We start from the raw sequence: 14,672 nt of genomic DNA, 5'->3' as shown, positions 1-14,672 counted from the left end.
CCCCAGTAACATTTCATTGGCAGCCGTAGGGACAGACCCCAGTAACATTTCATTGGCAGCAGTAGGGACAGACCCCAGTAACATTTCATTGGCAGCAGTAGGGACAGACCCCAGTAACATTTCAGTTGCAGCAGTGCAGACAGACCCCTGTAACATTTCAGTAGTATCAGTAGGGACAGACCCCAGTAACATTTCATTGGCAGCAGTAGGGACAGACCCCAGTAACATTTCATTGGCAGCAGTAGGGACAGACCCCAGTAACATTTCATTGGCAGCAGTAGGGACAGACCCCAGTAACATTTCATTGGCAGCAGTAGGGACAGACCCAGTAACATTTCATTGGCAGCAGTAGGACAGACCCCAGTAACATTTCATTGGCAGCAGTAGGGACAGACCCCAGTAACATTTCATTGGCAGCAGTAGGGACAGACCCCAGTAACATTTCATTGGCAGCAGTAGGGACAGACCCCAGTAACATTTCATTGGCAGCAGTAGGGACAGACCCCAGTAACATTTCATTGGCAGCAGTAGGGACAGACCAAAGTAACATTTCAGTAGCAACAGTATAGATAGACCCCTGTAACATTTCAGTAGTAGCAGTATAGACAGGCCCCAGTAACATTTCAGTAGTAACAGTAAAGACAGACCCCAGTAACATTTCATTGGCAGCAGTAGGGACAGACCCCAGTAACATTTCAGTTGCAGCAGTGCAGACAGACCCCTGTAACATTTCAATAGTATCAGTAGGGACAGACCCCAGTAACATTTCATTGGCAGCAGTAGGGACAGACCCCAGTAACATTTCATTGGCAGCAGTAGGGACAGACCCCAGTAACATTTCATTGGCAGCAGTAGGGACAGACCAAAGTAACATTTCAGTAGCAACAGTATAGACAGACCCCTGTAACATTTCAGTAGTATCAGTAGGGACAGGCCCCAGTAACATTTCAGTAGCAACAGTATAGACAGACCCCAGTAACAGTTCAGTAGTAACAGTAGGGAGAGACCCCAGTAACATTTCATTGGCAGCAGTAGGGACAGACCCCAGTAACATTTCAGTAGTATCAGTAGGACAGGCCCCAGTAACATTTCAGTTCCAGCAGTGAAGACAGACCCCAGTAACATTTCAGTTCCAGCAGTGCAGACAGATCCTAGTAACATTTAAGTAGTAGTTACATTATAGACAGACCCCTTTAATAATTCCTTAGCAGCAGTGTAGGCTGACCCCAGTAACATTTCATTTGCAGCAGTATAGAGAGACTCCAGTAACATTTTAGTAGCAGCAGTCTAGGCAGAGCCCAGTAACATTTCAGTAGTATCAGTATAGACAGACCCCAGTAACATTTCATTTGCAGCAGTATAGACAGACTCCAGTAGCATTTCAGTAGCAGCAGTCTAGGCAGAGCCCAGTAACATTTCAGTAGTATCAGTATAGACAGACCCCAGTAACATTTCATTTGCAGCAGTATAGACAGACTCCAGTAGCATTTCAGTAGCAGCAGTCTAGGCAGAGCCCAGTAACATTTCAGTAGTAACAGTATAGACAGACCCCAGTAACATTTCATTTGCAGCAGTATAGACAGACCCCAGTAACATTTCATTTGCAGCAGTATAGACAGACCCCAGTAACATTTCATTTGCAGCAGTATAGACAGACCCCAGTAACATTTCATTTACAGCAGTATTGACAGACCCCAGTAACATTTCAGTAGTAGTAACAGTATAGACAGACCCCTTTAACATTTCCGTAGCAGCAGTGTAGGCTGGCCCCAGTAACATTTCATTTGCAGCAGTATAGACAGACTGCAGTAACATTTCATTTGCAGCAGTATTGACAGACCCCAGTAACTTTTCAGTTGTAGTAACAGTATAGACAGACCCAAGTAACATTTCCGTCGCAGCAGTATAGGTAGAGCAGCAGATTAACATTTCCGTTGCAGCAGTGTAGGGAGAGCACAGTATTTGTAACATTTCAGTAGTAGCAGTACAGACAGACCCCAGTAACATTTCCGTAGCAGCAGTATAGGCAGAGCAGCAGATTAACATTTCCGTTGCAGCAGTATAGGGAGAGCCCAGTATTTGTAACATTTCAGTAGTAGCAGTATAGACAGACCCCAGTAACATTTACGTAGAAGCAGTATAGGGAGAGCCCAGTATTAGTAACATTTCAGTAGTAGCAGTATAGACAGGCCCCAGTAACATTTCCGTAGAAGCAGTATGGTCAGAGCCCAGTATTAGTAACATTTCAGTAGTAGCAGTATAGAAAGGCCCCAGTAACATTTCCGTAGAAGCAGTATAGGCAAAGCAGCAGATTAACATTTCCGTTACAGCAGTATGGGCAGAGCCCAGAATTTGTTACATTTCAGTAGTAGCAGTATAGACAGGCCCCAGTAACATTTCCATAGCAGCAGTATAGGCAGAGGCCAGTATTAGTAACATTACATAGTAACAGTATACACAAACCACGGTATCATTTCAGGAGCAGAAGTATCGGCAGACCGAAGTTACATTTCTGTTGTAGAAGTATAGGCAGACCCCTCTAGCATTACTGCGGCAGAAGTATAGGTAGGCAGAACAGGGTTACATTTCTGTAGCAAAAGTGTAGGCCAACCCCAGACACATTGGTGCACCATGAGTGCAGGCGAAGCCCATAAAAATTACTTGGATTACATTGTAGGCGAGGGCCCAAGAAATTGGTGTAACGACAGTACAAATGTACCCCAGAAAAATTGCCCATGCCCAACCCAGAGGGCAGGTGAAACCCATTAATCGCTTAGCTTACTGTGGCTTAATTTGTAACTAGGCCTGGAGGCAGCCCAGTTAAAATAAAAATTGGTTCAGGTGGAAATTTCAATGCTTTAATGAGAATAGAAACGTATAAATATTGTTTACAAAAGTTATATGAGTCTTTTGGGCCACAGAAAAATTGCCCATTGGGGTGATTACGTGAGGTTTCAGGAGGAGGAGCAGGAGGAGGATGATGAATATCATACACAGATTGACAAAGGTAAAGGTCCTCATTTTTTATGGTGATAAAGAACAATGCTTGCATCCGCGGTTGCAGCGAAAATAATCTTTAGGTACCGCTGCTGTCCGCTGGTGGAGGAGAGAAGTCTGGGGAAATCCAGGCTTTGTTCATCTTGATGAGTGTAAGCCTGTTGACACTGTCAGTTGACAGGCGGGTACGCTTCTCCGTGATGATTCCTCCAGCTGCACTAAACACCCTCTCTGACAAGTCGCTAGCGGCAGGACAAACAAGCACCTCCAGGGCATACAGCGCGAGTTCATGCCACGTGTCCAGCTTCGACACCCAGTAGTTGTACGGAGCAGAGGCGTCACGGAGGACAGTGGTACGATCGGCTACGTACTCCCTCACCATCCTTTTACAGTGCTCCCTCCGACTCAGCCTTGACTGGGGAGTGGTGACACAGTCTTGCTGGGGAGCCATAAAACTGGCAAAGGCATTGGATAGTGTTCCCCTGCCTGCGCTGAACATGCTGCCTGATCTACGCACCTCCCCTGCTACTTGGCCCTCGGAACTGTGCCTTCTGCCACTAGCGCTGTCGGATGAGAAGTTTACCATCAGTTTGTCCACCAGGGCCCTGTCGTATAGCATCACTCTCAAACCCCTTTCCTCTTTGGGAATGAGAGTGGAAAAGTTCCCCTTAGCCCGTGGGTTGAGCAGTGTGTACACCCAGTAATCCGTAGTGGTCAGAATGCGTCTAACGCGAGGGTCACGAGAAAGGCATCCTAACATGAAGTCTGCCATGTGTGCCAGGGTACCTGTACGCAACACATGGCTGTCCTCACTAGGAAGATCACTTTGAGGATCCTCCTCCTCCACAGGCCATACAAGCAGCATGGGTACCCTCTGCAGTGGGCCCAGCTGTCTCTCCCCCCCCCTCCTCCTCTTCAGGCTCCTCCCCCTCCTCCTCAACGCGCTGAGATATAGACATGAGGGTGCTCTGACTATCCAGCGACATACTGTCTTCCCCCGCCTCCGTTTCCGACCGCAAAGCGTCAGCCTTTATGCTTTGCAGGGAACTTCTCAACAGGCATAGCAGGGGAATGGTGACGCTAATGATTGCAGCATCGCCGCTCACCATGTGGGTAGACTCCTCAAAGTTTCCAAGGACCTGGCAGATATCTGCCATCCAGGCCCACTCCTCTGTAAAGAATTGAGGAGGCTGATTCCCACTACGCCGCCCATGTTGGAGTTGGTATTCCACTATAGCTCTACGCTGCTCATAGAGCCTGGCCAACATGTGGAGCATAGAGTTCCACCGTGTGGGCACGTCGCAAAGCAGTCGGTGCACTGGCAGATTAAACCGATGTTGCAGGGTCCGCAGGGTGGCAGCGCCCGTATTGGACTTGCGGAAATGTGCGCTGACCCGGCGCACCTTGCCGAGGAGGTCTGACAAATGTGGGTAGCCTTTCAGAAACCGCTGAACCACCAAATTAAAGACGTGGGCCAGACATGTGCGTGAGGCTGCCGAGCTGCTGAGCCGCCACCAGGTTACGGCCGTTGTCACACACGACCATGCCCAGTTGGAGGCTCAGCAGCGAAAGCCAGCGGTCGGTCTGCTGTGTCAGACCATGCAACAGTTCGTGGGCCGTGTGCCTCTTCTCTCCTAAGCTGAGTAGTTTCAGCACGGCCTGCTGACGCTTGCCCACCGCTGTGCTGCCACGCGACACCGACTGGCGACGTGCTGCTGACACATCTGGATTGCGAGGCAGAGGTTGCGTAGGAAGAGGAGGAGGAGGAAGGTTTAGTGGAGGTGGCATACACCGCCGCAGATTCCAGCACCGATCTGGGGCCCGCAATTCTGGGGGTGGGTAGGACGTGAGCGGTCCCAGGCTCTGACTTGGTCCCAGCCTCCACTAAATTCACCCAATGTGCCGTCAGGGAGATATAGTGGCCCTGACCGCCTGTGCTTGTCCACGTGTCCGTTGTCAAGTGGACCTTGCCAGTAACCGCTTTGGTGAGGGCGCGTACAATGTTGCGGGAGACGTGGTCGTGCAGGGCTGGGACGGCACACCATGAAAAATAGTGGTGACTGGGGGCAGAGTAGCTTGGGGCAGCCGCCGCCATCATGTTTTGGAAATCTCAGTTTCCACAAGCCTGTACGGGAACATCTCCAGGCTGATCAATTTGGCTATGTGGACATTTAAAGCTTGAGCGTGCGGGTGCGTGGCGGCATATTTGCGCTTTCACTTCAACGATTCTCTTAGTGACAGCTGGACGCTGCGCTGAGAGACATTGCTGGATGGGGCCGAGTACAGCGGAGGTGAGGGTGTGGGTCCAGGCCAGGAGACGCTCGTGCCTGTGTCGTGAGAGGTGGTTTGGATCTCAGTGGCTGGTTGGGGCCCAGGGGGAGAGGCAGTGGCGCAACCCGGAGGCGGTGAACGGCCTTCGTCCCACCTTGTGGGGTGCTTGGCCATCATATGCCTGCGCATGCTGGTGGTCGTGGCTCCCCGGCTGATCTTGGTGCGACAAAGGTTGCACACCACTGTTTGTCGGTCGTCCGCGGTCTCAGTGAAAAACTGCCACACCTTTTGAGCACCTTGGCCTCTGCACGGTGGCTTGGCGCGAGGGGGTGCTTTTGGAAATTATGGTGAATTATTCGCTCTGGCCCTACCTCTACACCTGGCCACCACACTGCCTCTTCCAACCTGTCCTGCGGCTGCAATTGCCTTCCCCTCTGAAGACCTGTCCTCAGTAGGCTTATCACACCAGGTGGGGTCAGTCACTTCATCGTCCAGCGGCTCTTCCTCCGAATCCTCTGTGCGCTCCTCCCTCGGACTTGCTGCCCTTACTACTGCCTCACTGATCGACAACTGTGTCTCATCGTCATTGTCCTCCTCACCCACTGATAGCTCTTGAGACAGTTGCCGGAAGTCCCCAGCCTCATCCCCCGGACCCCGGGAACTTTCCAAAGGTTGGGCATCGGTCACGACAAACTCCTCAGGTCGGAGAGGAACCATTGTTGCCCAATCTGGGCAGGGGCCCGAGAAGAGTTCCTGGGAGTCTGCCTGCTCCTCAGAATGTGTCATTTTCATGGAGTGAGGAGGCTGGGAGGAAGGAGGAGCAGCAGCGAGAGGATTCAGAGTTGCAGCAGTGGACTGCGTAGAAGACTGGGTGGTCGATACATTGCTGGATGCATTTTCTGCCATCCATGACAGGACCTGCTCACACTGCTCGTTATTTAATAAAGGTCTACGACGTGGACCCAAAAATTGTGATATGAAGCTGGGGAACCCAGAAACTTTCCTCTCCCCTAATCCTGCAGCAGCCGGCTGCGATTCACCTGGACCAGGAACTGGGCCTATGCCCACACCCTCACGTGGAACTCCGCGTCCTCGACCGTGTCCATGTCCTCTACCCCTACCCCTCAGCATGGTGGATTAAGAATCGAGCAGACACTGAGCGGTGTAAAAATGTTTGTGAATTATTGCGGCGCAGTTGGTGGCTGCCAGCGGTAATATAACGCAAAATGAAGCCAGAGATAAATTATAAGGAAGGATGCAAGCAGGACTAGCTGTGCACTATGCAGTTGTGATGCACCTGAAGTCCCACAGGCCACGCAGTGAAAAGCACTGGGTCACAGGCAGCCGTAAAAAGGATTTCTTTTTTAAGATTTGTTTTTTTCAATGCAATGCAGGCTATGGACCGTGTATCGGACTTTCCCTCTATGGGTGTCTGTCACCGTAGAGTGTGCGGGCAGCTAACGGCAAACACAGAGCGGTGAAAAAAATTTGTGGTTTCTTGGCGTGCAGTTGGAGGCAGACAGCGCTTACGTTACGCTAACTGCACCCAGCAAAAAATTTTACCGAAGGCTGAACGCAGGCCTTGCTGTGCACTATGCAGTTTAGATGCACCTCAAGTCCCACAGGCCACGCAGTAATGTGCACTGGGTTACAAGCAGCCGTAAAAAGGATTTCTTTTTTAAAATTGCTTTTTTTCAATGCAATGCAGGCAATGGAGCGTGTATTGAACTCTCCCTCTATGGGTGTCTGCCACCGTACACTGTGCCGGAAGCTGACTGGTAACACAGAGCGGTGAAAAAAATGTGTTGTATGTTGGCGTGCACATGGAGGCAGACAGCGCTTATGTTAGACTAACTGCACCCAGCAAAAAATGTAACTGAAGGCTGAACGCAGGCCTTGCTGTGCAATACTGAGGTACTACAACTCCTAGCAACCACGGAGTTAAATGCACACGGTCACAGGTAGCCCTAAGAAGGATCGTTGGGATTGCTGTAGACAGGATTGCACACTACCACTGTCCCTGCCTCACCAATACTTCCCCTATACTACGTAGTACAGACTGCAACCTGAGAACGCTATAGCTGTAATGGGGCTGCCCGCCCGATATACAAAAAAAAAAGTGCACAACTGCTCCCAGCAGCCAAAACAGTAGTGCACTAGGTGAGCCGTGGCCCTAAGAAGGACCGTTGGGGTTCTTGTAGACACTAACACTGTCCCTATAGCAGCAGCAGCACTGTCCCTAATCTCTGCCAGCGTGCGTCTTCGGTGATCCGCGGGCGGTGCCACTTTATATACTCGGTGGTCACTTGATCTCACCAGCCACTCACTGCAGGGGGGTGGGATAGGGCTGGAACTTCACAGGAGGAAGTTGTAATGCCTTCTCTGTGTTACTATTGGCCAGAAAATGGCGCAAATCTTTCAGGGAAGGAAATGGAATTGACTCGAACATCGCGTGGTGCTCGTCACGAGTAACGAGCATCTCGAGCACCCTAATACTCGAACGAGCATCAAGCTCGGACGAGTACGCTCGCTCATCTCTAGCGCTCACAGAGCCCTATTGATATATAAAAAAAGTTATGAGGGACAAAAGATAACGACAAAGCATTTTTCTTTTAAGCTATTTTATTTTTTTGCAAGTCCATAAAAATTATATAGATTTGGTGTTGCTATAATCATAGTGACCCACAGAATAAACATAACATTTTATTTTTACTGCACTGTGAACACTGTACAACATACCCCTTCCCAAAAAATGGTACAGTTGCGTTTTTCGCATTTCGCCCCACTTAGAAATCTTGCCCATGTAAAAAGCGAGCCGCTATATCACTGGGAAAATAAAAAAGGAATGTTTTTTTTGGAAAGTGTGGATCTCAGAACTACAGAATCAGTGACTCTCGGTCGTGACAGGGTTAATTATCGTCTGGTGTAAAGTTACAGTTGTTCATACTGGAATGATTTACAAACTAATTTGCACGAGATCCCCTTACAAGCCAGATTTCAGCTAATGGATAACCAGCGCTCTGTGTAATATTTCCTGAGCGACCATCTGAGTGATAGCTGCTTGTGGTAAAGGTGAAAAATGGTAAAAGTGATAAAACGGACCGCCTCCTTGATGCAGCATTGGTTCACACACGGAACATGGATGAAAGGCTGGACTGTAAGGCCGGCTTCACATGGGCGAGATTCATACGTTTTAAGACACACAAATCTAGCACAAATATGAACCCCATTTTTTTTTACTGGGGTCATGCACCTGAGCAATGTTTTCCCGCATGGTACTGCGATGCGAGGCTATGCAGGAAACAGAATCGCAGCTTCTTCTATCTAGCTGCGAAATCTCGCATCACAGCCGCGTTGTTTTCAATGGGGTCAGCGGCGGCCCCATTGAAAGCAATGGGGGAAGCTCTGCGATCCTTCACCACGGCTGTGACAGCCACGTGGAGGATCCCTGCATCCCCTTGGGATTTCACATGGTGGAGAGAGCAATATGCGCGCGGGATTCACGGCCTCATATCGTACTCGCCCGTGTGAAGTTAGCCTAAAGCCAACTTGCGATTTCTTCTACCCCCTTCCCCGTGGATGCAAGGCGTTTTTATATCAAAACTGCCAAGTATCGCACCTCTGCTGCGACTGACAGCAATGCGCGAAAAAAAAAAAAATCATGTTTATGACCCATTCCAAATAATGGGGTTCAGGTTTGTGCGTCTTGTAACGCACAAATTTCGGGCGATTAGAAAAACTCTAAGGGCTCCCACCCACTTGCGATTGCGTTTTTTGTTAACGCGATTGTCAATGGGACTTTCTATTGTAAAAAACGCAACTGCGTTTTTGGTGCATTGCGTTGCGTTTTTAACATTAGAAAGTCCCATTGACAATCGCGTTAACAAAAAACGCAATCGCAAGTGGAAAGGAGCCCTAACTGTCCCAAAGTCTTTTTTGATAGCAGGGACGTAGCTAAAGACTCATGGGCCCTTCCCAGCAGATTGTCTTCACAGAATCGGTTCTTCCATAATCTTGAAAGATCAGGGTCACAAGTCTCAAGACATATGTCTGTTCACCTCCCCCCATTGGTGAAGGCTAATGGGTTGCCAAGCAACCGGTGACCAACAGTACAAGTCCCTGCAGAGACATACAATAAAAGTAAAAAAAATAAGAGGGAAAAAATGTCCAGATAAAAACACTATACAAAGTACCCCCATCTAACAGTTACCAGCTCTGAAGACTGTATACTGTTATAGCCAGTGGTCACAGGTGATGTCTTCTGACGACTGGAGGCGTTCGCTTTATGTTTTCTTCTCTGTTTGGCTTAGACTACCATGATGACTTCTTCCAGCCACAATCAGTCCCTGCAGGATTTGACATACAGGCATCTTGTTTTCCAGCACCGTTGTCCACACCTCTACACCATCTCATTGTCTTCTTTCAGCCTAACATACTATGTTACTATATTATCTTGCCAGACATAGTAATTAAGCTCCACATAGGAAGTGCCACTTTTAGTCCCCTCCATACAGTAACGGTGCCCTCTTGTATATCCACATACAGTCACTAAGCTCCCTAATGGTCCCCATCAGTAATAATGCTCACCCTTATGCTTCTACTATAGCCCCTTATGCCCACATCTGTAGTAGGGCGCCCCCTTTTGCCCACATCTGTAGTAGGCTGCCCCCTTATGCCCACATCTGTAGTAGGGCGCCCCCTTATGCCCACCTCTGTAGTTGGGTGCCCCCATATGCCCACATCTGTAGTTGGGCGCCCCCATATGCCCACATCTGTAGTTGGGCGCCCCCTTATGCCCACATCTGTAGTTGGGCGCCCCCTTATGCCCACATCTGTAGTTGGGCGCCCCCTTATGCCCACATCTGTAGTTGGGCGCCCCCTTATGCCCACATCTGTAGTTGGGCGCCCCCTTATGCCCACATCTGTAGTTGGGCGCCCCCTTATGCCCACATCTGTAGTTGGGCGCCCCCTTATGCCCACATCTGTAGTTGGGCGCCCCCTTATGCCCACATCTGTAGTTGGGCGCCCCCTTATGCCCACATCTGTAGTAGGGCGCCCCCTTATGCCCACATCTGTAGTTGGGCGCCCCCTTATGCCCACATCTGTAGTAGGGCGCCCCCTTATGCCCACATCTGTAGTAGGGCGCCCCCTTATGCCTCTTTCTGATGTAAAATTTTAAACTTTAGCCACAATACTTGCCTCTTGCTTCCCACGTCAATCTGTTCTGCTTCAGTCCTTCCTTCCAATCTCTGACCGCAGATACGGTAGTGATCACGTGAGTTTTCTCACATGACCACTCGAGCCAGAGAGAGGAGGGACCGGGCCAGAACAGATTGCAGGGAAAGACAGAGAGGTGAGTATATTATGTTACTGTTTTTGTGTATGTTTTGGCCCCCTCACCCCTTCCACCACTCACATACTCCGCGTGACTGCAGCACCTTGATATCGGAGGCTATCCGTGCAGTTTCCTCCCTGACCCTGTCTCCACCAATCCGATGCCTCAGAACACCAGAGAGGAGGATGTCTGTAGTGTTCCGAGGCATCGGATTGGTGGAGACGGGGTCAGGGAAGAAACTGCATTGACAGCCTCTGATTAAGGTGTCCTAGTCACACAGAGGATGTGAATGGTCAGGGGGGTGAAGGACAGGCAAAGTAGAGGACTGCAGGTTTATAGTGTGGCGATGGGGGGGCCTCATGGGACCTCCTAGCTGAGGGCTTGGGTCGCAACTGCGACCCCTACAACTACACCACTGCTTAGGGATCTGCGCCTGAGGTTTATAAAAGTCCTCATCTGTAACATACCAAGGGGTGGGCATTACTTTACCCGTATAACAAGTGCTAGGAACATCAGTAGGTATCCACGTATGTGTTTTTTCTTCCATGAAATACAAACTTCCTAAGGCTACACAGGGTCTCTCACAATTGTTCCTTAAAAGCTCCTCTAACAACCGCCTCTGGTTTGCTTTTGCTCCCTCAGTTAGTATATACATGTCATATGCAGTGAAGGCCCTTTAAACCTGTATTGCATTGTAAACCTGAATTCATACAGGTATCTTTTCTGTCCGTATTCAGTCGTTATTTTTTACGGACTGAGAATGGTCACCACACGGACCCATTAAATTACCGCCACCCGCTCAGTAGCTGATTTTGGGCCGTGTGATGTCTGGGCTAATGCACGGACATCACACCACCCCATGATATGCCTACAAGGACCTTGACGGTCGTCCACATGAAATAACTCATGGCATGTCCTATTCTTGCCCACATCCCAGGGGCGAGAAATAGTGCTGCCTCTATGTTAATTGGACAGTACAGTGTGCTGCCCAATGCGATTTGTGGCCAAGCCTCCCAGACGCAACTCATAGTCCACCTAGCCTTTATTGGTGTATTCAAACATGTTTCTTTTACGCGGACTGATATTGCGCATAAAAAAACAAAACTTGGTACCATGTATGATTTTGTTCTAATAAGGGAGATGGAATAAATCCTCCACAGTGCCACCTATTGAAAGGCAGCATTCCTTCGAGTCAAAGTGGGACTTTTTATACAAGTCTTGTTACAATGACTGGGAATCAAAAGCAAAGCCAGACTCCATGTACATACATTTGTATGTACATGGAGTCTGGCTTTGCTTTTGATTCCCAGTCATTGTAACAAGACTTGTATAAAAAGTCCCACTTTGACTCGAAGGAATGCTGCCTTTCAATAGGTGGCACTGTGGAGGATTTATTCCATCTCCCTTATTTGCATATTACCCAGAGGAGCGTGCGTGGCCATTTGAGTCTCCTCACTTAGTTTATAGTATATAGTTGCTCTCCCTAAGGAGAAAAGAGCGTTTCTGACCCCTGATTTTGTTCTGTATCCGTGGACTAAAGTCACCCATTAAAGTTTTCATGTGTGCAAAAAAAAAAAAGTCTAAATGATGTCCGTTATGTCAGGATGCTAGTGCGTGGTCACTGCTTTTTTTTACCCATCCATAGACTTTAATGGGCAATTTGGAGAAAAAAGGACATCTGCGTAAAAAATAGCTGCAATGTTCGTCCATGTGCCGTCTGTATTCAGGGGACAGCAAGTACGGCTGTGTGAATGGGCCCCAAGACTGCACGCTGCTTTATCGTAATACCTTACTTTACTGAAGTGAGCCTCTTGTTCAAACTTTTTGACAGACACAGAAACACCAAATAAGGGAATGGCTTTCGGAGAAGTGGGGGAGTGACCGCATTCCCAAAAATCAGTAAACATTCAGTTTTTGGCAGCCTGAAAGCATTATGAAACATACATTTCAAAGCTCAAGTTTAGGTCTCCTCACCTCTAATCTGTCACGAAGAGAAGCATTAGATTTGTAGCATAGTCAAGTTTATTATCCTCAGTCTCTAACAAATAGGTGATACTGACAGATGAAACCAGCATAATTATGATTGCAGCTCCGGAGCAGAACAGTAAGCATTGTAATGACTCTCCTCTCATACTTTGTTTCTAGGTTCCCTCCCAGGATTGCTGGGCAAAAATGGGAGCCCATGATGGCTTCTGGGGTACTGGCTGGCACCTCTTCCTCTTGCTATTATCCCAGGCTGGCACAGTGATATGCGGTGATTGTAAGGGGCATCGCACTGTACTCCGCAGTTTGCCGGGATTTGTGAGTGATGGCCCAGGGAACTATTCGGTGAATGGCAACTGTGAATGGCTTATAGAAGGTAAGTTACATGTTAAAAAAGGAAGAAGAGACTCTGTATTCACATCAGATGGACATTAAAAAAAGTATTTACCCCTTGTGGGTTTCAGAATAGACCCCATACAAATCCCCTGCCTGGAGAACAGCCTGACATATAGACTAGTAAGCATATGTGATACCTGCCTTTCTCTCTCTCAAGCTGCGCATGCACATTAGATAGGTATAGCTTGCTCATATTAAAACATGATAAGCGGATGCCTGATGCCGCTTATTTGTAGTAAAGACCAGGGAGCCTAGCCTAGGATGTGAGTGTCTGCAGGTGGTGAGAGCTCCTGTGCAACATACTGCTTTTCATTGTGCAACTGGACTGTTACCATATTGAGCTCCACATCCATGCCTGGGGGACCTGGCAGGGAACCCCTCCAGGCAATCACTTGGAAGGTGACCTGCTGCAAGGACTAGCACAAGACCGGGGACTGGAGCTCCTGAGTGGGCCTAGATGGCGCCAGCTCACCAGGAACTGCAACGTACTCTCAGAGAGCTGACTGGGACAGCGATACCGCAACCAAACTGGCAAAGTTTGCCAGATCCACCTCCTCCATGACATCAGAGACACCAGCGGAGGGATTAGGATCTATTGACCCTCTACAAGGAGCCTTGATGGAGGCTGGATATCAGGAGGAGGAGGCGGCGGCGGTTCCGTTGGCGCCAGCTGCACTACAAACCTGAGCAGTCCCATCTGCAGAATCCACACTAAGAGATATGCCAGTTAAGCTATGTAATTCAGGACTGACTGCGCCTACAGGTCGGCTTCCTGGAAGAAGATATAGATCTGCTTCTCAATGGTGTACAAAAAGTTTCGGAGAGAACCACCACCGTAGAAAGATGCGCAAGAGGTTTGGAAGACCAGCTGCAGCCATTACAACTTGATGTACGCGAACATGGCCGAACTATGACAAACTGGCTGAATAAACGGGAGGATTTGGAAAACTACTCATGCCGCAACAATGTGCTCATCGGCGGGTTCCCTGAATTAAGTAGAGGGCTCTAACCCTTCCGAATACTTTGAATTGTGGCTTTCATTTAATGATGCCGCTCACATGAGCTGCACAAAAACAAATCATAGCATATTCTATCTTGGCGCGTATTATGTGAGTATAGATGCCAAGATAGTGCATAGTGATTGGCAGCACGCAGTAAGAACGCCTGCCATTGCATACTAGTTACGGCCGTGTTAGCCCAGCCTAACAGCTTATGACCCTTTACAGGACACACACCTTGTCCATGATACTTCATATACCATACATAGATCATGGGTGCACCATGGGTATCATTCTACACACACTGGGTACTCTAGAGTCGTTGGTATGGTAATTCAAAACTGTACTCCGTTTCAGTGTTAACACTTTCCAATCAACTGTCTGACTCCTAATGACATTCTGATTGAAGCCTGTACAGCTCCGATGTTAGAAGACGTCCAGCAGGGTATTCTTACTGTATACTACTGGCCGCTCTGTTGTCAGGGGCCTCTTCAACATGTCCAATATCGCAGTACTGGCTCTAGCCAGCAGGTGGCGCCATTGTATAATGGCAGAAAGAGAAAACTCCCTAAGAAACTCTGCATCCAAAATTGGATTGCAAAGGGTTAATCCTGGAAAACGGACAGAGAGGGGCGCTATATATTTTACATTTGTAGATTATATACATATATCTGTCTCTTCATTTCGGCATA

The 14,672-nt window shown here is 48.7% G+C and overlaps 1 protein-coding gene across 3 annotated transcripts in view; it reads left to right on the top strand.

Annotated features, from left to right (window-relative positions):
* The window catches only part of MEGF8 (multiple EGF like domains 8), a 93,878-nt gene that overhangs the window by 29,580 nt on the left and 49,626 nt on the right, over positions 1-14,672 (top strand). For 2 of the 3 annotated variants that reach the window (XM_066607122.1, XM_066607121.1), the window contains exon 3: positions 12,749-12,962. In XM_066607122.1, coding sequence (XP_066463219.1) covers positions 12,776-12,962 — 187 coding nt within the window. In that variant the 5' untranslated portion in view covers positions 12,749-12,775. Of the gene's footprint in view, positions 1-12,579; positions 12,653-12,748; positions 12,963-14,672 lie in introns of those variants that run through there. The other variant, XM_066607123.1, reaches the window with a different exon arrangement.

Source organism: Eleutherodactylus coqui, chromosome 6 (assembly GCF_035609145.1).
Source record: "Eleutherodactylus coqui strain aEleCoq1 chromosome 6, aEleCoq1.hap1, whole genome shotgun sequence".
Lineage (NCBI taxonomy): Eukaryota > Metazoa > Chordata > Amphibia > Anura > Eleutherodactylidae > Eleutherodactylus > Eleutherodactylus coqui.
Note: the sequence above shows the minus strand (reverse complement) of the source record. Positions and strands in the feature narration are given on the sequence as shown.